The sequence below is a fragment of the Mustela putorius genome, unplaced genomic scaffold (assembly GCF_011764305.1).
Source record: "Mustela putorius furo isolate JIRA1106 unplaced genomic scaffold, ASM1176430v1.1 tig00000785_pilon_pilon_pilon, whole genome shotgun sequence".
NCBI classification, from domain to species: Eukaryota; Metazoa; Chordata; class Mammalia; order Carnivora; family Mustelidae; genus Mustela; species Mustela putorius.
This window is the reverse complement of record NW_025421480.1, coordinates 3,546,619-3,573,438: the sequence shown is the minus strand read 5'-3', so window position 1 is coordinate 3,573,438 and position 26,820 is coordinate 3,546,619. Positions and strand designations below refer to the sequence as shown.

General features: G+C 48.0%; 2 protein-coding genes across 3 annotated transcripts in view; one reads left to right on the top strand and one right to left on the bottom strand.

Annotated features, from left to right (window-relative positions):
• Positions 1-26,820, bottom strand: part of GPA33 (glycoprotein A33) — a 44,874-nt gene that overhangs the window by 13,120 nt on the left and 4,934 nt on the right. Inside the window, exons 2-3 of the mRNA XM_004756726.3 lie at positions 19,112-19,266; positions 11,086-11,302 (exon numbers count right to left, since the gene is read on the bottom strand). Coding sequence (XP_004756783.1) covers positions 11,086-11,302; positions 19,112-19,266 — 372 coding nt within the window. The remainder of the gene's footprint in view (positions 1-11,085; positions 11,303-19,111; positions 19,267-26,820) is intronic.
• The window catches only part of STYXL2 (serine/threonine/tyrosine interacting like 2), a 73,027-nt gene continuing 46,880 nt past the window's right edge, over positions 674-26,820 (top strand). For both annotated transcript variants that reach the window (XM_004756728.3, XM_004756729.3), the window contains exons 1-2: positions 674-777; positions 16,679-16,783. The gene's annotated coding sequence lies outside the window, so the exon portion shown is untranslated. The remainder of the gene's footprint in view (positions 778-16,678; positions 16,784-26,820) is intronic.

Here is a 26,820-nt window from a genome sequence, read left to right as displayed (position 1 = left end):
GCTCCGTGCGCTCCGCCCCGTCGGAAGCTCTCCGCTCCCCGAGCTTCTGGGAGTCCTCCAGCCGGCGCGGTGGCCCCGCAGAATGAGAGCCCTTCTCCCTAAAAACAGCCCCGCAGCAGGGCAAACCCAAGTCTCAGAGGTTTTCCTGGTTTCCTCACAGACGGTACAAAATGCTCTCTCTCCTCCTCGCTCCCGCTGTAAAGCAAAACACGGAGAGCAGGACCTCAGCCCAAGCCCGTCTCTCCCCGCGGCCGGACCGGGAGCAGCCCCGACACGCCCGCCACGGGGTCTGGCCGCGGTCGCCGCAAACCAGCGCGGCCGGTGGGAAGGGGACCGCCGCGGGGACGCGGATGCGGGAGGCCCGCACTCGACGGCCCGAGCACACCCGCGACGGAAGCCAGCCCCGTCCGCACGGCCTCCTGGCTCGCCTCTCGCAGCCCGCTTCCCGCGCACGTGCGAGGAAGGGGACGAAGACCCCGGCTGGCGCTCGGGGCTCACCCCCTCGGGGACAGTGTCCTCGGAGCCCGCCCGTGCTCAGTGAGCCTCCGGTGCTCCAGGCTCTCCGAGGGCCGCTTGGGTTTGGGGCCAGGACCCAGTGCAGGTTCGCAACACGTGGCTCCCCCGCCGGCACCATCGCGGCCACCGGTTTGCGGCTGTCGCGGCGGCGACGCACGAGGGTCGTAAAGGAGAGGGCGCGCCGCCTGGTTTCCGGCAGGCCCCCGTCAGGCCGGAAGGGGAGACCGATCTCCTCCCAGACACCTCCCAGAGGTCTCACAGGTACGGACTCGGTGGGGGGGGTTCCCTCAGGTCAGAAACCCCCGAAAGGGGGGCAGGACAGAACTCCCGAAGGGAAAGGAATCGCGCAGGTCCGGCCTGGGGGGAGGAACCGTAAGAACGTCGGTGTGAAAGCGCGAGCGGATGTGCAGTTGGACCTGCCGGGTCAGGCGGCCCGAGGCCGTGGCTCCACCCTTAGGGCCCCCAGAAGTCCACGGAGTCCGAGTGGGCCCTGACCTGTCTCCGGGGTGACCTCATAGGGTCTAAGGCGAGCCCTTGGGGCGCCAGTCTGGGGTTTATACGGACTCACGGTGGCCAAGAGGCATGCAGGTGTCCCCCAGGAGGGCGGACAGGCGGGCCTGGGCCTGGTCTCTCTGCAGGGACACCCACCCTTTGTCTGTCTCTGCGCCGGCGACACAGGGAGGGAGCACACAGGGTGGACAGCCCCCTGCGCGTCGTGGGTCGTGCTCGTCAAAACCGACTGTACGCTCGAAAGGCTTAAGAAGCGATTCCCCGGAGGCTGTGGGCTGAACACGTCTCCTAGAAGATTAGGCCCATTATGTGAGCCGGAGCGGGCCACCTGCGGGGTCGGCTGGCCCTCCGCGGGGCCCTGGGACCTACCCACTGTCCAGGTCAGGGCCCCCAGACACCCTGACCTAGTCCCAGACATTGATTCTCGGCTTCAGGTGGCCCAAACTCTGCCCCCACGGGTCCCATTCTGTGCCAATAGGAAGGACCAAAGTAGGGTATTCGTGACCCAGGTAAAAGACCCCAAAGGCTGTAAGGAAGCAAAGCCTATCAGGGAGGCCGTGCCCCGGGGGCATCGGGGGCAGCCGTGGGAACGAGCTCCGGACAAAGACAAACGGGTCAGAACCACAGTCCTCCTCTCACCCGGGGCCTAAAGCAGAGGTGCGGGAAGACGGTGGCCCCGAGGCTTCTCAGTGGCATGTGTGGGGAGATCTCTGCAGCCCTGACAGCCCACGGGGAAACTGATCCAGACAGAGACAGGTTGTAAAGTCACAGGAGCTCTCACCCTGATGTTTAAGGTGTGGTGGTGGAGGGGGGGGGCGTCTGCCGTCCACCCAGGTCATGATCCCAGGCGTCCTTCAGGACAGGGACTTGGAGGAATATTCCCAAGCAGCTGCTGAAACTCCCTTTGTTTCCAGGAAATTCCCTGTCTTCTCTGGCCCAACACGACTGCCTATCCCCCCTTGTTGGCGGGAAGACATGGCATCTGCTCGGAGCCGATGAGCTCCTGAGCCAGGAACCTTTCTCTGTCCTCTGGCAGCACTTTCTTCTGTCTCCCCATCCCCCTTTTCCCGGTTCTGCACCACCTTGGGTGCGGCCTGCATTGGTGGCTGCTAGACCGTCCTAGGTGCTTCAGGCACCGTGCTCCTCCCTTCACTGTCGGAGCAAGACGAACACCCTCTGGACCTGACACCCCCCCCACTCCAGATTTCCCCAGGGGTCTCAGGTGAAAATGGACCATGGGGAGCATCCAGGTGGAACATAATTCAGTATTTAAACTAAGTTTGTTGCTTTAATTAAGATAGATATGTCTTTTCAGTTCTCGGCAGTAAACGTGAAACTTTTATTCAATGTCAAGGTTTACTGAAGGTCAGATGACCTCGTGTTATGTCTGTTGCAACTTGTTAGCAAGAAGATGACTACACGGATGGTTAATCATCTAGAAGTTTTCTTGGGTGATTGTTCAGATAACTTTCAAAGTCTTTGATAAACTAAAACTTTGAAGTTTTGCTTCAATGATAAATGGAATTGAATTTATTGGACATCTAGGTCATTTCCAAATAGGATAAAGTGTAAGTCCTTAATTACTGGACATAGGTTTGTGCTTTTGACTTCTTACTGTAAAGAAACTAAGGATATTTAAATCTGTTGGTAAACATGTTTTGTGCTTAACTTGCTCACAAATTTGCCATCTAAAGAATTATGGTGTAACAGTTCACAACTGTTTACTCCTCAGTCTTTACTGGAGATTAAGGTTTCTAAAGAGTGCGAAATTCTGCCAACTGTAACTAAGACTGGTGGAAATAAGGAAAACAACTCAGTGTGTGGAAAAGTAGGAGATCTGTAAGAAACGTAAGAAATGGGAATGCATTTTTGTTGAAGGTTTAAAAAAGGTAATTTTGTCATAAATGAGATGGTTGTTTGGGAAAAAATGAGCAGGGACAAAATCTGAATGCAAAGAAAAAGTTGTAGAAGGTTTATGGAGGGAAAACTTTGGAACAGAATTTTAGATGCGGTCGGGAGGGACCAAGGTTGAAATGAATGGATTTTAAAGTACATTGGTATAAGATTGAAAGTCTGCTTCTCTCTGTTCAAAAGACAAAACTATTGTTGGTCAGCTCTTGATAAGAAAATACAAATAGTTGTTTTCTCTCTGCTTGCCTAGAAAAACCAGTTTCTCTGTCTTGCCTTTATCGGGTCTTTAACATCCCTAATCCTATTTAGGGAAGTGCTTTAAAACGTTCTAAGGTTTTAACAAACTTCCCCAAGATTTAAATCATGAACAAAGTCTTGTTGACTGATTAGGCTTGCTTGTTGGGTCTGTAACCTTCTGGTTCTGGCTATTGAAGTGTATGTATCCCGGAATAACTGAGTTTCCTTGTCAGTCGTATCATAGTGAGCTCTCCTATCAGATCGTTAACTGTGTCCATTTCTGAGGGTTTTTTTTTTTAATTATTTATAATTGTTCTTACTGTCTTGCAAAATAAGTTTCATCTTCAAGGAGGTTCTTATAAAAGACCTTTAGGACAATATAGGTATTCAATACCTTTAAGATCAGCACCGAAATGAGTAAGAACTTTCAGAACTAAGTAAAAGCTGCATTCAAACGGAACGTGAATCAGTAACATGGGACTAAAAGAGCTAAAAGATCGTAGTGTTGTGACTCTTGTTTAATCATTGCTGGTTCTCTCATGTTTGCTCTTTCAGACTAAGGGAACTTTTTCTTAAGATATCTGTGGCTTACAGAAATGTAAAAATACTCATTTATAAGCAAATCAAAGCATTCAACTTTTCTATGTGACCCTTCTGAAACTCAGAAGGTCTCAGTAAGTATTCTTTCTTCCATGGCAATCAGTCATTTGCATAAGTTCAATAGGAATCTGTTCTCCTTGTAAAAAGACATTATTGGAAACATTGGTTATTTTATCAAGGCTTAGACTGGAATGTCCTATTTGAGAAAGACATGCATAGACTCAGATATAACCAGAAAGCTTTAAGGAATGGAGGTTGGCTTTATGAAACCTGGAGTCCTAACGCCCCTTGGAACTGTTGGCCTGATACCTTACAGAGTTTTCAGCAGCCTCACCAGGTGAGTGAAGAATGTCACTTCCTGGAAGGTGCAGGACCCTCAGGAAGAGGAATCTGTCCAAATCTATAGGTATTGCAGGTGTGTCTGACGGCAAGTAGTTGGCCTGGAGAGGCTACTGAAAGTCCAACCTAGAGATTCCTTATAAAAAGTTCCAACAGGGGCGCCTGGGTGGCTCAGTAGGTTAAAGCCTCTGCCTTCGGCTCAGGTCGTGATCCCAGGGTCCTGGGATCGAGCCCCGCATCAGGCTCTCTGCTCAGTGGGGAGCCTGCTTCCCCCTGAGGAAGCAGGCTCCCCACTCCTTCCCTCTCTCTGCCTGCTTATGATCTCTGTCTGTCAAATAAATAAATAAAATCTTTAAAAAAAAAATAAATAGCTCCAACAAAGCAGATTCTGAAAGATCTGTATGATCTGTCTGATCACTCAGTGTTCTTGCTGAGCTTATGTAAATAATTAGGCCAACTTTGTTAAAACTGGACTTGTTTTTTAAACAAATTAGTCCTGATTTGGCTATCTCTGGAAATGAGGGTTATTTTAGAGAGAAAAATTACATTTAAATAACCCACTTTTGTGGATGTTAAGTTCTAGATTTTGATGTCTTTAAATGTTTGTTGTTCACCTAAGCTAGACAACTTGAGGTAAACTTCAGAGAAGTTGCACAATAGCTCATTTAGACAATCTTCCTGCTTTTTATTCTGTGGGGATAATAACAGGGCCCCATGGCACATGATTAAACAACTGGAAAATGGAATTGATACCCCAAGAATTGTATAACTTATCACCTTGACCAATTCTATATGGCTGTGGCTGGGATAATGAAATCATTCCCTAAAAGCCAGAGCATACTCCACTCCATAGGGTTAACTATGGACTTATGGAGATAAGGGATGACCCTTTCTTTATGATTGGATCAGATGATGTACTTGGGAATGACTTTAACCTCTTGATAAGTTTTCCCCCACTTGTCAGTGATTCCTTGTAGGTAGGATATTAATGCTTTACCCCAAAGAGGTCTTTCTTAATTGTTTCATCCCTCTCAGTCGTATTTATCCTAGAAGCCACTTCTATTGAGGTACAATTGGAAGCAAAGGCTTTAGCTCAGCATATAACTGTCACTATGGGACAGTCCCTGACTGTAATGACTTCACATTAGGTCCAGATTTGTCTTAGAGGCCAAAGTCCACTGATGGATGATGGAGGATGACTTAATAAATACCAGACTATGCTTACAGATACACCTGAAATAATACCTAAAACCTGTCACACTTTAAGCCCAGCTACCCTTATGCCTGGAGCTAAATGTCATACTTCTGTAGAGCCTACCTGTTGGAGGTCATTGATCTTATTTATTCTAGTCAATTGGATTTAAAAGATTCCCATAGCTATAATTCACCTCAAAGGCTCTGTGGCAGGCCGCCCCCCGTAATAAGCAGGGTCAGAGGAGACCTTGAACGGACTGGAAACTTAGAAGTGTCCCACCTCCAAGCCCTGTGAAAAACTTTAAGGCGCATCTCCCGAGAAGCTTTGAAAAGGACCCCCTCAAACCACAGTGGATAGGGCCCGTCACTGTTCACACCACCCCTACCGCCTTTAAGGTCTCAGGTGTCACCCAGTGGGTCCACCACTCTAGAGTAAAGGAGGCTCACAAGTCAGACGAATCATGCCGGAGGAAAGCCCATCCAGACCCTACCGACCCGCTCCGGCTCCACCTTCAGCGAGACCGCACTGACTGATGGACATCAGTTCACCGTGGTCCCCGGCTATCATCGGCACAACATCCCTCACCTCAGCAGTCAGACTTTACGCTGCTTCCCCTTCTGATTGGACTTCCTCCCAGAAACTTGTTATTGTTACTGCTTATTGGGCAACCTTAGGATGGACTGCTTAGTTCATAGAAAACACTGTTACCAGGCAAGCCACCACCCAGGTATTAGCCTTGCAGGGTTGTCGGCCCACAGTAGATGATAATGATGCCCTCTAAAGTAGGTGTTTAAGGGGGCATCAAAGGGGGCGAATGATAAGGGGAAAAACTGTAGTCTAAGATGGCCGACCAAACCAGCAAGGGAATTCCAGCCCCAGTCTCAAAGCCCCTTCGGGTTCTTGGTTTCCTATCCCACGTGCACCCAAAGTACCAAGTATGTGGAAGTAGAAGGACATAAGTTACCCTCCCTGCTTGCACTCGGACTTTTGGGGAACCGTCTCCTCTGAGCCCGCCAGTGTTCCATTAATCTCCCATCTTCCAAGGTCTCTGAGGGCTGCTTGGTTCTCCCGTCAGGACCCAGTCCAGGTTCCATAACAAAGCCAGAAGGAGACAGTATCAGCCAGAAAAGGATCATGTCCAGAGAAGTGAGGGATTTGGCTAGGGGCCAACCAGGGCAATGGGAGAGGAGGAAGAAGTACAGAACAGAAACTGGTAAAAATGTGCATTTTCTTGGCTTATAATATCTCTCCAAGGAGCTAAGTCAAATAAAAATGAAGAGCTGTGTACATAAAACAATCTGTTACAGCATTCTTCATAATGGCTTTAGCTGGGACAGGCTGAATGCTCACTCAGGGACGGGGACTCAATCCACTCACCCGAGCAGCTCAGAGGACTGTAAGTGCTAAGACGGCGGAACGTGCTACCTGGTGAGGAGCGAAAAAGAGCCAAGTACCAAACCATTTGGCTACAAATCCAGTGATGGACAAAAATGAGCATGAAGACAGGAGCTCAAGTCAACATGTTTCTTTTTTGTTGTTGTTTCTCTCTTTTTTCTAATTCATATTTTCAAGAGGCAAGGCAGCATCACCAAGCACAATTATGTTTGTTTGTGTTTGGACTAAGGCTGCTATCGTGGCAGGATGTGAGAGCGGTTCAACGACCAACAGCCTTCTACAGGCTACAAATGTCAACCTGAGGAGCCCTCCAGAGAGCCTGCCCCTTCCTCTAGGGGTACTCTGAGACAAACACATCAGGCATCCCAGCTAGATTGGGAGCCACTGAAACACGGCTCTAAAAATGCCAGAAGATGAAAATGTGTGAGGGTGACAGCCTCATCCATGAAGTGAGAGGGACTGTCAGTGCTCCTCAAGGTCTAAGACCATGAGGAACTCCCCATGAAAATCCAGAAACAGAGAGGCAGCGGGGTTTCCATGTCCCAGACCCTAAGCAAAGACTCCCCCATGTGGAAGAGGAGTCAGAATTTCATTTATCAATAAGTGATGTGTCTAAGATGCAAGGGTCCTGTGGACAAATGAGGACAAACGGCTCATCCAGGGCTGACTGGGCTCTGCCCCACCAGTCTTCTGTTGGCACAGATCCAGGAAGGGCAGAACACAAGTTACTGCCGCAGTCAGCTAAAATGTCACTGGCAAGCTTATGTCTGCTATCAACTCACAGAAAGGGTACTTAGAAGATGTAAGTAAACCTGAAAGAATTTGGGAATCGTCCTGAACAGGATCAGTTACCCACTGTGAAAGTACAGGGCTTTGCCTTTGGGCCATCCTGTTCTGATGGAAGCTTGGACCCGTTTTACAGGTGTGTCAAGCCTCAGTGTTCTCTTCTATTAAACGTGAGTGTTAATACCCACTTTCACGGATGGATTGCAAAGATTAAAAGAGACCATATCTATAAAGCTCTTAGATGCCTGGCTCATAACTCATCCTCAGGAAACAGGAGCTATTATGACCATGACTCTGTGACAGCTTTCACACGGACCAAGGTCATTGCAAGATGGTAGTGTTCTCTCTATTTAAGGTAAATACCCTCTGTTTTCAGAGCAGGAGGACACGAGAAACAGGAAATTTAGCTACATGGTTGGGTGCAGGGTTGTGAAAAAGAGGAAGGTATAGGAAAAAGGTCCTATACCTTCTGTCCATAGGAGACCTGGAATTCTGTAGGCCATCCCTTGTTATTGAGGATCATTAAATCCGAAATACATCTTCCTATATGAGAGGACTTCACCTTTGTAACATGTCATTCCTTTGCAAGTAATATGTAAGTTGACCATAATTCTAATCCCCTTCAACTTTTAACTAAGAAAAATGATTTTAAAAATTAACATGGAAGAATAACTGTGTAGAAATTGACAGAATTTTTTTTTGGAAAAGTTTAGCAAGAGAAGATATTATACAGTGCCAGGTATTAAAAGCTGACTGTTCAAACACTGATAGCTCTAACTAAAAACAAAACAACCCCCCCCAAAATAAAACAGACTATAAACATTGAGTATGAACATGCTGTAATCAAAACCATGTAATATCAGCATAGGAATAATCAAAAGGAAAATGAACAAAAAAGGAGTAAGAAAGTAGCCATTCTGTGTAAGAACTTACTCTGTGCCAAAGCTGGCATCCCAGTGGGATGAGCAGGGTTTCTTTGGTACAGTGAATGACGCTGATGCAATTGGTTATCCATGTGGGAGGAAACAAAGTTAGACTCCTAGCATCCTATTTACAAAAATAAATTCTGGATCAAATAAAGGTCTAAGTGTAAACAAGAACATGAAGTTCATTTTCATACCACTGAAGGCGGTGGTGCATGACAAGGGACCTCAGATGTGTTCTAGGAAGCAGCAACATGAGACAGATTGGGACTTCTCCTGTGCCCAGAATTTCCACTGCAACCTCCAGGAGGGTAAGTGTCCTCAGTGTGAAAGAGAAGCATGAGAAACATCCCAGCAGCCTTTCCCAGGGCAAATCCTTAGGTTATCAGGGACCCTCCTCCCACCCAAGCAAGGGAAGCCTGGAGGTTCATCGGGAAGGAGATCTCTTTGAAGAGGATGCTTAGGAAGGGCCCCATGAGTATTTGCTCTCCTGCTCCTGGGGTAAGGAAAGAAGTATTTCCCCCATCTCGGGTCAAGCTGAGGAAACACCAGAAGAATCCAGCATGGAGGCCAGGGTTCCCTATGGTTGGAAGCTGGCATCTCTCATTCTGTGGCTGAGGCTCGCTGAGTGACAGAAACCTGTACGTTCTTAAAGTGCTGATTCTGCAGTCTGAGGACAGAAGGGCTTTATGGAGGCCTCTGGGTTTCCAGGGATCCCCCTGCCTGCAGCCGAGAGAAGGGGGCTGGAGTGGGCTGCAATGGCCAGGTGGGAGTGGGGGCTGACCCATGCCATGTTCATGTCTCCAAGGGGCTCTGCTTGCTGGGCCACAGGGAACCCGGAGCAGATTGGCAGAGAGCAAGAGTGAGTGCCAGAAATGGGTACTGGGTGGAAAAGGATGGGGGCACACATGCTACCTGTGTCAGGTGGAAGGACCTGTTCGTTCATTCCCCCCCAAAAAAAGCTAAGGTGGGGTTATGTGAGAGCCCAGAGGGAGATGCACGAGGCCTCACCAGGCAAGCAGGACTTGGCTTTTCTCCCTTTGATCCTCCCTGGACCTTGACCTCTGAGGAGCCACATCATCACTTCCCAGGGTTGGGAGGAGTCAGATGAAGGAGGTAGCGTGAGGAGACAGACCCCAAGCCCTCACTCCCCACTGCTGGTCCCCAGGCTTCAGGGGCTGGGCCCAAATGGGGAGTAGTGAAGCTTATTAGTGGCTAAATTAACATTTTGATTGAGACTGTCTGAATTGTTTCTTACCTAACAAAGTAACAAAATTTGCAAAAATTAAAAAGATTGATAACACTCAGTGCCAGTAAGGATGGGGGGGAAACCAGTGTGCTCATAAATCGCTATGGCAGTAGACGTCATTTTGAGGAAAGTAGTTTGCCAGTATGGCTTCATGTTTCATGAAGGCATCATCTTTGACCTAGAAATCCTGCTTTTAAGAATCTACTTAACAAAAACAACAGAGAGGAAGAATATACATCAGTACTGTTCACACACAGAATTGGAAACAATCTGAGAAGGTCCATCAGTGTGGGACACTTGGATCAATCATAGCACGTCCACGTGACAGAATGTGCGCCTCCAATATGGAGATCTATAGTATCGATCTGGAGAAACAGGCATGGAACGTTACCCCCAAAACACTGCCAAGTGGTCTTCATAATATAATCTTTTCTTTTCCCCAAAGAAAAGGAAGAAAGAAAAAGTGTGTGTGTGGGTGCGTGTGCGCGCGCGTGTGCATATTTAGAAAGGACATGAACCACGTGGAGGAATATTCCCACTGGCTACCATGCTGGTGGTAAGAGGGAAGGACACGGTTACATACTCTCTCGGGGGCTACACTGTTTGATTGACACGATGCTTCAAAAAGCCAGGCAGCCAGTTCCCGTAATTAAAAAAAAGTCCCACTAAGGAGTATAAATGGAAAAAGTAAATGAAAAATGATCCATTGTTTGGGTTTAAAGCGTTGCTACCTCCCAGGGTGGAGGCCATTCCTTATATTGGACCTAGAAGAGTCATTTGCCAATATATGTCCAGTGACTGACTCTGAGTCCAGGGCCTGCTTTCTCTGGGCCTCATCTGTAAAATGAAGATACTAAAGTAGATGATGTTCAGATTCTTCCGAAACTATGAGCTCTCATAATCAGTTATCTGTATGGGAAGAATGTCATCTTGGGACACATTTCAAAGACGTGGAGCCTCATCAGTGGTATGTGGTTGGGGCCCAGGGTGGAGAGATGCTAGTGGGAAGGGTATCTACTGATTAGCTGAATTTATTATGGGGAAGTCTCGATCTGGCTCTCGGCACCAAAGGAAGGCACAGTGAGAGTCCTTATTTAGGATCTATGATTTCCCTTTTTCTTCTCCCTAATAAGTTTGCCATGAAAAGGAAGGGAGCTGAGATATGGGGAGGAGCCCCAGGGCCACTCCAAAGAGGCCTACTCCACTGCCCTGGAAACTGCCTGCCATGGGCGGGCAACTCAGAATAGTCTTCCATTACAAAGGGAGGAGCAGCCCCTGGCAGGCAGATGGCGTGAGGGGATGCCTGAGCTCCTGGTCAGGTAGGGCTGTCTCTGGCTTGCCCTTACCACGAAGGCACAACTTCTCCCAGCACCTCTTCCTGCCCCGCCTCCCTGCCACCCCAGGAAGGAGACGGAGACACTCACCCAGGACCAAGAGCCTGACACGTGACCTAGAGGTTCCCGCCAGGTCTTCGATCAGGGAGACCGAGCACTCATACGTGCCGTTGTCATCCATGGTAAGCTGGCTGATGGTGAGGGAGGCGTCCGAGTGTTCGGCTCCGCTCGAGATGTTGGCGCGGTTCATATAGCGGTCACCGTAGATGTAGCCTTTCCTCGAAAATTCCCAGATGAGCACACTTTCCTGGGAGGGAGGAGAAACATCACTTGGTCTTACCCCAAGTCTTGGCATGGTGCTTGCAGCCTGTGCTGAGTAACCCTGTCCACAGGTTGCCAGGCCCAGAGGGCTAACTCGTCGACCCCTCAGAACAAACAGCTTTAACACATAGTGCCCATTTGTGGATTCCTCTTATAATATATCTGTACTTTTAATGAAAATATTGAAAGGCCAGGACAGGTAGGCAATTCATATCACAGAAGCACATGGGGATAAAAGGGCTTTTTCTCAGCTCCCCGCACTTTGACCCTTAGTAACCTCTGGCTTTTCTCTTACCTAAGAGATTTCAAATTGTTTTTGATTTCAAACTCTTCTCACTTGTTCAGACAACGAAGTATTTCATGAGCATCTATTATGCACCACCATATTGCGTTGGCAGGCACCGTTGGCTTCCAAGCCCACTTTATTTACTTGACTCTTGCCTTTGGGATCAATTTATTCACTCATTGTGCAATCATGTGCGATCTTAGTGTGGCTAAGATCACTCCTTCCTAGCCAAACTACCTCAGTACAAATCCCAGTCCTGCCACTTCCTAGTTAGAGGACCTCGAGCAAAAGGTGACTCTGTTTCCTTTTCTACAAAATGGAGATCAAAACAATAACACCTATTTTATATGATTTTTGTGAGGGTTAAAGTATATATACGAAACAGTGAGGGCACTGCCTACCACGGCAGAAAGTAAGTGCAAGACATCATTGCTACTGACCGTGATGTTCCAAGATGAGGAGGTCGTGATTTCTGCCCTCAAAGAATAAATGTTATGACAGCCTTTGAGTAACTGTGGGACCTAAGAAGAGAGGCATTACATCTAAACTAGATAGTTTGGGAAGGCTTTCTGGAAGAGTTCCCAGGAGATAGTGCCTCGGATCCTGAAGGACAAACTGGCCAGGCAAAGGGCTAGGGGGTTGGGGCGGTGCACGCTGGAGGACAGATGGATGTGTTTGGCATTCTAGGCAAAGGGAGAACAGTGAAAAAAGACCTCGGAGTGGGAAGCTATGGGTCTACCCCAGTGTGTTCATTATGAATGGAAGAGAGTATATGAGGGAAGGGTAGGTGGAGATGAGCACAGGAAGGTAGCAGCAAAGATGGTAGCTGCTGTTTATTGAGTGTGTGCTATGTGCTGGCTACTATTCCAAGCACTCTGTATGTATTATCTTGTTTAATCCTTGCAACATCCCCATGAAGGAGATATTATGATTTTACCCCCATGAAGGAAATATCACGATTTTACCCATTTTACATGAGGAAACCAAGGCAAGAGGTTAAGTACCTCTCCCAAGTGGTTAACCCAGTGCCGGGGAGGGATTCGAACCAAGCATTCTGGCTTTAGAGCCTGGACCCTGGCGATTCTGGATTACCAGACTGCAGGCATCGTGTATATGGGACTGAATCAGTGACATCTTATCCTGAAAGCACTAGAGAGCCATGTCTTTTAGGAAGTTAACTCTCAACACAGGGTGGGAAATGAATTAGGAGGAGAAGGAAAGGCAGTTAAGAAATGAGTTCAGCAATTCAAACGAAAAATTGTGGGTCTTCAGATCAGGCTGTGGCAATGCAGACGGGAAGGGTGAAGTGAATCTGGGGGAGTGTGAACAGGGTAGACCAATGGAACTGGGAGTCAGGGAGTTGCAGATCTCAAGGGGGAGGGTCTTTGGCCTGAATATTCGGGTGTTTGGTGAATTCATTTCCAAGAGAAGAAACACCTAGAAAGAGAATGTTATAAGAAAAAAATGATGCATTCTGTTTTCTACGTGATGTGCCTGAAGTGTCGATGGCACAGCTGTCGAGTTCGGTAGGAGCTGGCCGGGGCAGCTGAGTGCGCCCGGGGATGATGGTTGGGGAGGCAGGGACTTAGATGTTAACTGAGCCGTGGGCTAGAGAAAGCCATCCCAGGTAAATGAGTGCCGTATGCCAAGTCCCCAGGTTACTTCATTTTGAAAGGTTGGGGAGAAGTCAGAGCAGAAGAAAACCCAAGATGTGACTGCCCAAAAAGCCGATGTGACCGCCCAAAAAGCCAAGGGAGGAAGATTCCAGTGGTCGATAGTGGGAAGCGCTAACGAGAGATGAAACAAGATGAAGCCTGAATGAGTACATTGAATTAGCAAAAGAGAAGTTGCTGGTGAAGGCAGGGGATTGGTAGAGGCGGAAGGCAGAGCATGCATGGGTAGAGAGGGGGTGTGGAGACATGGTGGCAGGGCTGCACAGGCCCTCTGGGCAAATCAAGACAAGGTGCCCTTGTTTCTGGACCAACACAGCCTGTGCCAGGAAACACGAGTTGGTTAATGGAGAGCAGGTTCTCTGGTGTAGGGCAGGAACTGCAGCCGCCCTGGGAGGGGCAGGTAACTAGCTCTCCTGAAGGGGAGGAGCGTTGGGGCGGGAGAGGAGGAAGTGTCTTGAGCTGTGGGCCAGTCTGTGAATCTGGATCTTTCCCAGCTCAGCTCTTTTCTGCCGGGCTGGCTCTGCCTGGACCCTTCGTGCCCCAACTGTTCTCCTAATCACAGCTATCCCAAGGCTTCCTCCCTGGATCTCCCACTGCCACCCCCTTGCCTGGACCTGTCACAATAATCTCCGTGAGGACACAGATTTAATCCCTTTCCCTGCTCCCTTGCTTACTCTCAAGGGGATTGCCTCCACTCCTTTTGGAAGTGAGGGATCCTTCACTCAAGAGAAGAACTTTAGTGTTTATCTGAGCACTCAGAGAAGTGTCTGTTGAGACCGTCTCTAGTTGGCTGAATACATGTGATGGTGAAAGAGACCTCCTTCAGCTTCTTCGGGCTGAGGGCAGCAGCTTCCCTCTCTGGGTTTTACCCTGAGATTCTGGAAGTAGAAAGGACCTGTGCCCATGGCCCATCAGTCCTCGGATGGGGCAACAGAGGGAGGATCAGGTCGGATTTACTCTCTTTTCCCATGGGTCCTGCTACTCCAGGCCTTGGGTGTCCCGGGTCACCCCTTCTTTCCTGTCAGGGAAAAAGGTAAAGGCTTTCACTCTGGGTATTCCAGGGACCTAATGCTTACCTCTGGCAGGCACATTTGCATTTAAAAAAATTTTATTAAGTAGCTGCACACCCAGCATGGACCCCAATGTGCCTGCACTCAAGACCCTGTGATCAATACTGGAGCCAAGACCAAGAGGTGTTGCTGACATTGAGAGGCCGCCTCCCACCAGCCGGATCGGCCGAAATTGACAAGGCAGGAAATGACAGGTGTTGGAGATAGTGGAGAAGGGGCATCCTCTTACACTGCTGGTGGGAATGCAAGTTGGTGCAGCCACTTTGGAAAACAGTGTGGAGGGTCCCCAAGAAGTTAAAAATAGAGCTACCCTATAACCCAGTAGTTGTACTACTGGGTATTTACCCCAAAGATAAGGATGTAGTGAAAAGAAGGGCCATCTGTACCCCAATGTTCATAGCAGCAATGGCCACAACAGCCAAACTATGACGGAGCCGAGATGCCTTTCAACAGATGAATGGATAAAGAAGATGTGGTTCATATACACAATGGAATATTACTCAGCCATCAGAAAGGATGAACACCCACCATTTGCATCAACATGATTGGAACTGGAGGGATTATGCTGAGTAAAATCAGTCAAGCAGAGAAAGACAATTATCCTATGGTTTCACTCAGATGTGAAACATCAGGAATAGCACAGAGCACCACAGGGGAAGGGAGGGAAAACTGAATGGGAAGAAATCAGAGAGGGAGACAAACCATGTGAGCCTCTGGACTGTGGGAAACAAACTGAGGGTTACAGAAGGGAGGGGGCAGGGGGAATGGGGTCACAGGGTGATGGGTGTTAAGCACTGGGTGTTATACACAATGAATAAGGGAACACTACTCAAAAACTAATGATGTACTGTATGGTGACTAACATCACATCATAAAATAAATTAATAGATAAGATAGGATAGATGAATAGATTGTCTGGCGCTTAACTGACTAAGCCACCCAGGAGGTACCCCCATGTTTGCCTTTTAAAAGTAGACCTCACTGTGGAACTTACTGAACCACCATGAGAAAGATAACTGTTAGCTTAACGGGGGAGCAGGGGTAACATATACTTCCCCGATGACTGTGTGCAGGTGCAGGAACAAGATCTGGCATCTGTTTCGGGACCTGTTTTGTATGACCCCCACCAACCCTGAAACCCGTCCTTTCTTTTTTTCTGGATGTATGTTTAAAAAACAGGGGGAAAAAAAACCTAAGTTTGTAGAATTACAAAATTCCTTCAACCATGGTACCTTAAGTAGGATGCCCTCAGTGTGTGGTGCTGCCTATTTAAAAACCATTCAACTGGAGCCCCAAGAGTGCCAGCATACTCCCCCTGCTTTCCAGGTGCCTCCTTCCCAAACCACCAGGACGGGAAGGGACTGGAGTGGGAACACTTGGGTGACTTAAGTTAGCTCACCAAGGCCTACTCAATGGAAGAGCTGGGTTTTTATTCTTTTTTAAATTTTTAAAATTTTTTTTATTTTTTAATTTTTTATAAGCATATAATATATTTTTATCCTAAGGGGTACAGGTCTGTGAATCGCCAGGTTCACACAATTCACAGCACTCACCTTAGCGCATACCCTCCCCAACTGGGTTTTTATTCTTGAAAAGACTCATGGAAGGGCATGTTTCTTATAGGTTCACATACTAATTTTTTGAAAGATTTATTTATTTGAGACAGAGAGAGAGAGATGGCACACCAGTGAGGGGGAGGGACAGAGGGAGAGAGAATCTCAAGCAGACTGCCCCCCAACGCCAACCCCACCCCCCACCCTGGGTGTGGAGCCCGACTAGTGGCTCCCTCAATCTCATGACCCTGAGATGATGACCTGAGCCAAAACCAAGAGTTGGACCCTCAGCAGACCAGGCACCCCTAGGTTCACACACTAATTTGTACAAAGACATCCTTGGTGCAGCTTATGTCAAGTAATCATGAAGATTGTTCTTGAGTATTTTGTGAAGGTTAGGAAGTTGAAACAGGCAAGTCAGGGGTGTGAAAGCTCTAATTTATCTACCTCATTTAATTTTCAGTTTTGTAGCCAAAGTCTCTATTTTCCTATTTTTCGACAGCTGTAGTGTTCTGACACTTAAACCTAAATTGCTGTGTGGTGGAAACAGGCGAGATATCCTTGTGATTTTTTTTTTAACTTTCCCTTTTTGTATATGTAATATTAAGCAAATGATGAAACATTGTTCTAATGGTTTAACAAAGGAAGGAGAACAAAAGAACCTAATTTCTGGGTGGAGAAGTCAGTCTCCTTCTGTGTGGAAAAGTAGACAAATACTGTTATCAAAAGTTTGTCTGTGTTATTGTACCTGACTTTAGGATCTGAAATTTTTTTGGACAGGTGGTGCCTTTCCTCCTGGAATTGTAAGTGGAGCACAATACTAGCTCTTGCTTACACTGTGAAGTGGATATTGTTACAGAGAACACACCAGAGCCTTTCTCACTGGTAAGCAAATAATGCCTCGTGAATATATGATCTATGGAGAAACTCTGGTAGTTTTACCTGCTGATGCCAGCTGTCCGTTGGAGAGTAAATTTTGAATGTGTTCTTCCTCCTCACACCCCAGAAAATAAATAAGATAAATGTAGAGCTCACTCCAACGTAAGCATAGATGTTCCATTTCTTATCATTAGAGAAATGCGAATGTGATTTTAAAAATGAGAGACTTTTTTCACTTACCAAAATAAAATGGCAAAGATCAAACAGTTTCAGAGTACTGAGTGTTGGACAAGTAGGTGCCCTCATATTGTTGGTGAACGTGCAGATTGGCATGACCTCTCACGAGAGCAAGTTGATCTCGTTTATCAAAACTTTAAATTCACATACCCTGTGACTCAGAAGTTCTATGTTTAATAACTTACCCTACACGCATCTACTTCAAATACACGCTTATGCTATCTGTGTGTGCTATACATGCCCATAGACCCTCACATCGAGATCATTATTGCAGGATTATTCGTAGCAGCAAAATCCAGGGAACAAACCAAATGTCCATCATTGGTACATACAGGACATTCATAAAATGGAATGCTTCATGTAAGTGTTTAAAAAATGAGACAGGTTGCTTCTAGGCCTTTTGGCTGAGATCAAGGGTAAAAAAATGAGAGATATATAAATGTACTGACATATGGAAAGAGCTTCATGACCTGTATTATGAGAAGAAAAGCCAAGTGCAGAACAGTATGTGTGTGGTCTATGTAAACATGCCTATTCATGTATGTGTAGGTACACACATATGTATGTTTATGTATGCATACAGCATGCATTGAAGGCCACCCCAGAGCTCGTAAAAGTGGTTCCCTTTGGTGAGGGGAAGAGGAGACTGGGAGTTCAGAGAATGGGGTAGACCTACTTTCACTGTGTGTAAGTATTATTGCTTAATCGTTAGTCGGATGCGTGTGTTACTTAGACACACTCTTGCACACAAATGAGAATTCAGGCTCTGCTCAGGGGAGCTCGTAACACTTCCCTATGGAGGGAGTTTTGTAGTCTCTGTGAAATTATAAGAGCATTGACCCTTTCTGGGGTCAATTCTAGTGTTATACCTGTCCACACACAAAATGACATATGTAAATGGTTATTCCTGGTCATTGGAAGACTGGGAATACCAAGAGCCTCTCATTATGGGGCTGGTTAAATATTAACAGTGTCTCCTCACCACGGACTCCTACAAAGCTCTGAAAGAAGGAGGGAGCTCTCTACTAACTGGTACAGAAAGCTCTTCAGCAGCTGTGTTAAGTGAAGAGGGCAAAACAGTGCCTAGAATATGCTATCTTTTGTGTAAAAAAGGGGGAAATAGAAACACACACACATACACACAAAACACATTAACATTTTCTTGAATTTGCGTAAAGAATCGATGAAAGGATACACAGAAAAATAAATTGGTTCTCTTAGCCAAGAGTTATATTCAAAATACGTAATAATTGCAGCAGATCTAACAACCAATCAGAATAGAGACTGGTCCCAAACAACCAGTACCGGTGAAAACCAGCCTTGCCTGCAGGTGGGTAGTGTATGGGGGGGATGGGGGAGTTGGTGGAAATGGAGAGCAGTAGAAGGATCAGAGTAAATAGAGGAAAGATGGGAATGAAACTTCCCAATGTTTGCTTTTGATGATGTTTTCATTTTGGAACCATGAGACTGTATTACCCATTTCAAATTAAAAGAAAAAAAAAGTCTTCTGTATTCCCCAAAAGGACCTAAACAGGAAATTTTTAAACACCCCCAAACGCTAGAAAATAAAATCTGGCCTCGAGGAGAGCTCTATGCTAACCGAAAGGAATGACTGTCTCAAATGATACAATTTAGGTAACTCGAGACTGACCAGCAGAAGGATATTTGGGGAAGGTCACTTTTCCAAAATAAAGGTGGCATTTTAGGCCCCTTGCTGAGTCTAACACTCACTGCTCTCTGCTCACCCAGTCCAGCTTGGGTGCTAATGTTTATGTTTGTTTCTGTTTTTTAAAGATTTTGTTTATTTGTTTGACAGAGAGAGAGACAGCAAGAGAGGGAACAAGAGCAGGGGGAGTGGGAGAGGGAGAAGCAGGCTCCCCACTGAGTAGGGAGCCTAATGCCTGGGCTCAGTCCCAGGACCCTGAAACCATGACCTGAGCCAAAGCCAGATGCTTAACGACTGAGCCACCCAGGCGCCCCTGGCTGCTAATGTCTATTCTAGCATTTATTGAAAGACTTGTAGTGCTTGTCCTCTAAGAGGTCATGGTCAGGTAAGATTTATTTCCACGATACCCTCAACTTTTTAAGGATCCTTACCGAGTGAGTCCTTAGAAGTTTGTCCCATTGGATAAATCCATTTCGTTTGGAGACAGGAGTGCGGTAGGTGCATGGAAGGGTAACGCTCTTTCCCCGGGCAGCCCGAACAATCTCCTGGGGCGTTTCCACAGAGATGGCACGGACAGCCACCCAGACTGGAAAGAAAGTGGGGAGTGGGAAGAAGTAAATGGCATAGCATAGCCACTCCTTGCCCTTAGGACCTCTGAGGGAATGCCCGTGACATTCTCCTCTAGCAGCCACAGCTAGACACACGGCAACTGTGATCTTGGCCATGACACACCCGCTGTTCTCCAAGACCAAGGTGGAAACAGTTAAATGCATCGTGTGGTAGCTAAAGCCCAGCTTTGTACCTCAGCTTCACCTCTTCCCAGCTGTGTGAACTTCTCTTGTCCATAGAATAGGAACACAAATACTTCCCAGAGTTGCTGGGAGAACTTAATGAGATACTATGTGTAAATACTTCTTTTAGTCTCTGTCACATAGAAAGTTCTTGATAAATATTCCTCGCCATCTTTTTTTGTTGTGGTGATGATTTAGTCATTCACTTAACAAGTTTTTATGGAGCATTTAAATGTGGTAAGGAGTTTTAGAAATAAGCTTAAAGCAAGGTAAAGAGAGAGAGGGTATTCCCTGGTGAGCTCATTCTACATAAGTTTATCAGGAAAAGGTGAGAAAAACAGTATGGCCACACCAGTATCTCATGTCTATTCATCTTTCCACATGATGGTGACTCTCCTCCATCTGTGTTCCCTCCTCTTGAATCTGAGTAGGACTGGGACAGCAGTGTGAGTGACACCTTATGGCTTCTCATACTAACTTGTAAGAGGCCAGAAGCTTTGCTTGGTCCTCCGGAGATGCTCCCTCTGAGAACCCAGTAACTTTCTTTGATAAAGTGAGGCAGCCACATGGAAAGAAAGACTACGCGCGGGCATCTGGGACAGAGCTTCAGCTGAGGTCCCCTGGGAGAGCCCGCATCCACTCTCAGCATGCGGATGGGCTCGCTCAGTTTTCTGGGAAAGCAGGGGTGCACTATCTCTGCAGAGCCCGCCCAGAGTGAAGATTCGTGAGAAAATGTATATTGGCGTTGTTTTAAGACATTAAGGTTTGGAGTGATCTGGTTTGTAGCAACAGATGATTGAAGCAGAAAGCCACGTGGTTACCTCTCAGGAGAACTTTCGAGGCAGGAGTAGGTGTGGTCCAAGAGAAGGAACAGCAAGGAAGCCATGTGGTAGGAGGGGAGGGAGGAGGAGAGATGAGGCAGAGAGGTAGAGAAATCTCAGGTCACGTTGGGCCTTGTAGCCCGTATTTAGGACTTTATATTTTTCTTTGGAAGAGGCGGGAAGCCCTTGGAGGAATTTAAACTGAGGGGATATACTTGACATACATTTTTAAAGGCTCATCTGAAGTGAGGTGAAAGGAAGTGAGGAGACTGGGGAGCAGAGTGGGAGCAGGATGAGCTGCCACGAGGTTATTCCAGTTGTACAGGTGCGTGCTCTTGGTGGCGTGGGTACAGGTCAGGGTAGTGGCGGTGGAAGAGTGATCCAAATCGGAATGTATGTACAAAGTAGAGCCGACGAGATTTGACTGCAGATTAGACCTGACATTAGAGGAAAGAGGAGTCAAGGGTAGATACAGGATCTGACCGAAACAACTGGAAGGATGGAATTGTCATTTATGGAGATGATGAAGTCTGAGGGGGGCAGGTTTCAGAGGGAAGATCATGAGTTTGTCTGTGGGACATGTGAAGTTTGAGATGCTTATTAGACACCCAGTAGAGGTGTTGAGGAGACAATAGCTCCCTGGAGAGGTCGTTGAAGGCCAGAGGATGGGAGCAAGACAGAGAAGTGCACAAAGACGGGGAAGACCTCTGGGAGGGAGCCATGGGGGCACTCCAGTGCTTGGTGGTGGAGAAACTGAGAAGAAACCAGCAAGGGAGAAGGAGAACTGGCCAGAGGGCTGGGAAGAGAGCCCAGAAAAAGTGGATGCCAGAGGCCAAGCAGGAAAAGTGTTTCATGAAAGCAAAGGGGGTCACCTACTCCAGTGCTGCCGACCTATTGGTTCAGGGAACTGGGAACTGAGAGATGACCACTGGATGTTGTAACATGGAGGGGGTGAGGGACCTTGGCACGAGCAGATTCCACAGAGTGGAGATGATGGAGCCTGGGAAGAGCAACTGGGATGAGGAGAAGAGGGCAGCCTTTGCCAAAGGGACACGGGGGTTGGAGGAGTTTTGTGGGGTCAAGGGAGATTTGTTCCTTTTAAAAATATATATATATATTTTTTAAAAATGTTTTTGATACGGTGGCCCTTGTTTTTTTCTTCTGTGGGATCTTTGTCTCCCTACTCAGTGGGTGTGACAAAAGTACCAGATGGGACATCTAATCTATGGTTAGACAAGTAGGAAGTAGAGAAGTTCACTTCTAGAACCTTCCAACTACCTCCCTTTCCACTTCCTTGTGTGGGACTACATTGGGTATCTCCTTTGTAGTGGTTCAGAGCCCACCCTGCCCCGAACAGCTGCAGCTCTCTCATCCTGCCGCCACCTGAAAGGTGTGTGCCTCGTGTTCCAGAAGGATCCTTTCTCACCCTCATTCCCCTGCTCTTCTTCTCAAGGCTGAGCCCTTCTCCCATTGAAGAAGAGTCTCCATCTGATGCTCAGCTAATTCCCCACAAGGGGTTACAAACGAATAGTCCAGGGTTGTGTTAACCTCCCTAAGGACAGACGAACTGGGAGAGTGAGTGTTTTTCACCTCCAGGAAGAAATCAGGATCTGCGGGCACCACAGCACTTCGCTGAGGAAGAAGTTTAGTGCACAGTCACTGTCCCAGAGGAGATGCCCAGACTCTCGCAAGCAGTCTCAGTGCATATTACTCACTGTACCTGCCTCCTAGGACTTCAGTCTCATGCAACTTTATCACACGACATACCAGAGTGGCCAAGACCACAAAGGCAGGGGCCAAGCTGCCTGGGCTGGCAGCCTCATTCTTACTTTTTCTAACTGTGTGACCTTGGCCACCTTAATTAACTTTTCTGTGCCTTGGTTTTCTCAGCTCGAAAATGAGGATACAACCAAACAATATTGTTGTGAGGATTGGATGACTTCGCATTTTAGCGAGGACAACCTCTAGCCCGACCCGCAAGCAAGACCCGCACCCGCGCTCTCTGTTGTCTCATTTTTCTCCTCTGCGACTCTGTTTTCTTCACCTCCATGTCCCCAGGACTCAACAAAGGGCCTAACATTGGAGATGCTCAAGGGAGGGCTCTTGGACAGCAAATACATGAGTGACAGAATTTAAGCTTAAAAGATGGGAAGGACTCACCACCAGAGAAACTTGTTGAAGAACTATCTTACAGATTGCTAGAAAATGCCCACCCCCCAAAAATCAAATAAAGGGTCAGAAGAGCCCCCGGAGAGGGGGCAAGATGCCCCCCCAAGGAAAGAAGAGAAGTCATTTAATTTCCCTAACAGGGTGTGTGATGTGGGGGACCCAGCCTGAAGCCTTGATTACTGCTTGCAAATAATGAAGGTTTAAGAAGATAATAAACCATCTCTAGAGACCTAACCAGGAGGATGATGAAGTGCTTGATGGCGTTGTTGCTTGAGGCCTCCATAGCACATTATGGGAACCCTGGGGAGACTGGCAGTAATGCGGGCACTTAGGCAATTCCATTTGCTCAGAGAAACCACATTCTCGGGGAGGAAGTGCGGAGGCGAGAGGGGTCCCTGCCTGCTGGGCTCTGGCTGAGAAAGTCTTGGGCCCCTGGCTGGGGGGGGGGGGGCAGTTCACACAGACTGACTGTGGAGGCCTGGGTGGTTAGGACTCAGTTCTACAGGGATGTTTATTCCAATATGTAAATTCCAATCAATTCAGTGAATTGTTCCTAAGGTCCTAGTGCTGGGCCCCTCCTAGCAAGGCACCGGGAAAGCGATCAGAGACATGCTCATGAGCCTCCCTTCCAGAAACCACGGGGACCAGCCTGGCCCAGCTTCAGGGTTTGGAAGCTTTTCAGAGCTGCTTCCAGTGGAACTTTGCCACCACCAACGGTCACGTTGCCGTGGGTTGGTGCAAGCAGGCCTCCTCCTCTCCGCAGACAGTATGCTCCTTCTAGCAGGGTCTGGGTCCCGCGTTTTTCGTGTCCTCTCTTTGCCAGTTCTCACCTCAAGGTTTCCAGAGGGCTCTACTACGACCTTGTGGATTCAGTGGCCTGGGGCACACTCCCCACTCGGTTGGAGGTCACCATGGAGCCTACCTAATTCAGTGTTAAGTGCAAGGGTTAAGGAAGTAACAGGTAGGAGGAGGAAGAGAGGGGGAGGGGCTGTGTCACCACCCAGGGGAAGGATTGTAAGAGAAAGATTTATCAAGGAGGTGGGACTTGATAATCGCACCCATGGGAGTCAATTCACAACATTGAACTTGTATGTGTAAGAAAATAAAGCAGGATGCAAAACTGTTAGTTACACAACAGTATCCCACTTCCACCTAATCACAAATAGTGAATTCTAGAAGCAAATATACCAAATATACCAAAATATACCAAATATAGAAGCAAAAATACCAAAATACAATATTAATAACAGTGACCTCTGGATTCTGGGAGCATGGATAAATTCTTTTTATCTTCTGGGAGCATGGATTTCTTGTTTGTATATTTTTTATTTCTCAAATGTTCTAGAGTAAACATGCATTGCTCTTATAACCACAAAGCCATGTTACAGACTGATAAATGAAGCGGTAATTGAGGAAGTAGAGACAGGGAGTGCTCACCTCGCACAGGGAAAGGAAAAAGTGGAAATGAGAAGAGGGGGCCTTGAAAAAGTTTCTTTACTCTCCTCTGGGTTGGAGGATGCGGGGACTTAGGCAGGCTTGTAGATTATAGGGAAAGAGCTCCTAGGAAAGAAGACACTGAAAAGAGAAGAGAAGCCAGAAGGAGCAAGACTCAGGCCTGGGTGAGAAAGGGAGTGTGGGGGGAGGGCTCAGGTCAGCGGAAGACCAGGTATGCTCGCAGCATGTGTGACCTGTTTCCACGTGCGCAGAGAGAGAAGTTCCTGAGTGGCAGCATCTGTCTGTCACGGCGTGCTGTCCATGCCAGGTGTTTATGGCATCCCAGAGTCCCCAAGGCAGAAAAGGAGGAAGCAGCCCAGAGGTCCCTGGGTGACAGAGGGGAGAAAAGCACCTCAGGAAGGAGGCCAGTTTCAAGGGTGACAGTGGGTGCTCCGGTCAGAGAGGGCTGCTCCAGGGACAGGGTGATCTGGGAGCAGGGACAAGCTCAAAGGGAGGAGACAGGCATAAAACCCGAGCATTGCCAACATGGAGTCGTTTGAGGGGCCACTCTTTTTACTAACCTTCAAGTCAGATATCTTCCACCAACCGCCTCAGTACTCAAACCCCCACAGGACTGGTACTAAAATGCAAGTGCTATCTGGGTGGGAGTGACTCTCTTTCCTGAGCAGGACAAACCTGTTTCCCCTAATTAGTCCCTCTTATCCATCAAACCCTAGAAAGGGACTCAGAATGGGTAATTTTTGATAGAAGCATAGGAGATTAGGAAGTTGCGCCTTGGAGAGAAGCTGAAATTGCCTGGAGAAAGAGGGAAAGGCAGAAAGGCAGGCTAGGAGACACTAGAAGCAAACCAGCTTGCTGCCTCGTGAGGTTCAAAAGGGTAGGTTCTCATTCATTCACACCCAGAAAGCAAATGGCTGCTGGGCGCCCACGTGGCAGGCACTGCGCTAGACTCTGAGGGCAAAATGACAAGCGGAGACAGACACAGTCCCTGCTCTCATAGCATTCAGTCTTCCGGCTGAGTCCCACTGGGATGAAGAATCCCAGAGAAAAATGTAAAACCACCATGGAAACAAGAGTTACGCATTTGATGACGGGATATAACCAAAGATTTGAGGATGGGGAGCGCTTGTCCTAAGGCAAGGCTAGGTGTCCTGACAGTGGGGGATGGGCAGAAGTGACCCATGTGAAAAGAGAAGAGGTGGGTGGAGAGAGAAGAGCACTCTGCACAGGTCAGGTCGTGGAGAAGGTGGGGAACATTCCAGAAAGTAAAAGAAGCCAGTCTGTAGTGATAGCACCAAGGGGGTGGTTTGGGGTGTGTATGTCCCTGTATGCTATCCTTTAGCGCCCCCACTAAGACTCCAAATAAACATAGATGCAAAGCACAGAGAGTGCGCCCGTTTCCTCACGGCGGTTCAGGACAGTTCCGCTACCTGCCCTGTCTCAGTGCGGCTGCCGCCTCCCCGCCAAGGCTGTCCTGCAGTGCAGTTCTGGAATTACCCCGCTGCCTGTGTGGCCGGAAGTGTGGGATGGGCCCAAGTCTAACTGGCCATGAGGACAATTTGGGTTGTGTGTGTGTGTTCTCCTGCCATCTGCATTGATGGTTTCTTTGAAACAGTTCTAGACATGGCGGTTTTTTCTTGCATCAGATGAGTGAAGACTCAAAGGGGGAGGGTGGCGTGTAAAAAAAAAAAAAAAAGGTACGGATTAGTTTGAAAGGCAGTTTTTCTTTGTATAAGTATGTCGGGAGAAAACTGGAGAACCCACCGATAGGAAAAAGCAAATTCACTTCCGGCCCCTGATGTTGGGGGGACGAGGGCAGGTGGGCTCTGGCCTGAGGGAAGGGGGTGGTGGTGCTAGCAGCTAGGCCTAGTGTCGCACAGGTCCCCCTCTCCGGCCCTTCCCACTCCTCAGGCGCCCCCTGTCCTCGGGCCCATCGTCATCTGGCCCCCAGCAAGGCCGCAGCGTCCCAGCGGGCCGGGCCTCACTCGGCCTGCCTTGCGCTCCACGGCGGCCCTCTGGGGAAAGGAAGGATCATCTGGAAATGGGCGCGAGGAGGCGACGAGGAAGGTGGCTGAGAGGTGGACTGCTGGCTGGGAAGAAGCCTTGTTTGTGTAGTTGTCCGCCTCGAAGGGTAATTTCGGTTTCATGGGTGGAGAAGAGCAGCTAAGCAGGCAGAAGCGCCTGTGTCACCAGGGACGGAGATGTCGTTTTGTTTCGCGGGCGGTGACGAAGCTCACGGGTCAGCCCGGGCACCTGAGGCTGCTTAGTAGGGAGGACACCGAGTCAGACGACAGGGAGTCTCGGGGCTGAGGAGAGAGCGCGGGGAGAGTCGGAGAGGAATGAGGACGGGAAGTTATAACCTGGCTGGGAAATCAAAGACATGTTGTGGGCCTTTGTTCTGTCACTGCCATACTTGAAAGAGAGAGAGAGAGAGAAAAGAAGAAAAGGAAACTATGCAGCAGTAGTTCTTGTCCCCAGGTCGTTTAGGAAAACTAGGCCCCAGGGCGGGTGAAAGGTTAAATGGCGACAGAACAGATGCCAGAGAAGTGGTTGAGACTCTCAATTCCTATTAGGAAGAAATCCATGGGGCTGCAGGTGACCTGGGGCGTTAGTGGAGGGAAGGGACGTGGCCTTGGAAGATCAGACTGGAGAAGAGGAAGGCGTGGATACTACAGATAGAGGTGCTGACAATATTTTTCCAAACCAAGGAGTAAATATGTGATCTGACCGGAATTTTTATACTGTCCAAGGTATGGGGGATCAGTCAGGGTGCTGGAATACTGGGGCTTGGGGAACACTTCAGTGGTTTATAGAACTTTAGTATAATTGAGGAGAACCTGTCCTTATGATTTGAGTCTTCGTTCGAGTGCTAGTGGCAAATCACCGAAGAGCGTTAAGCAGGGG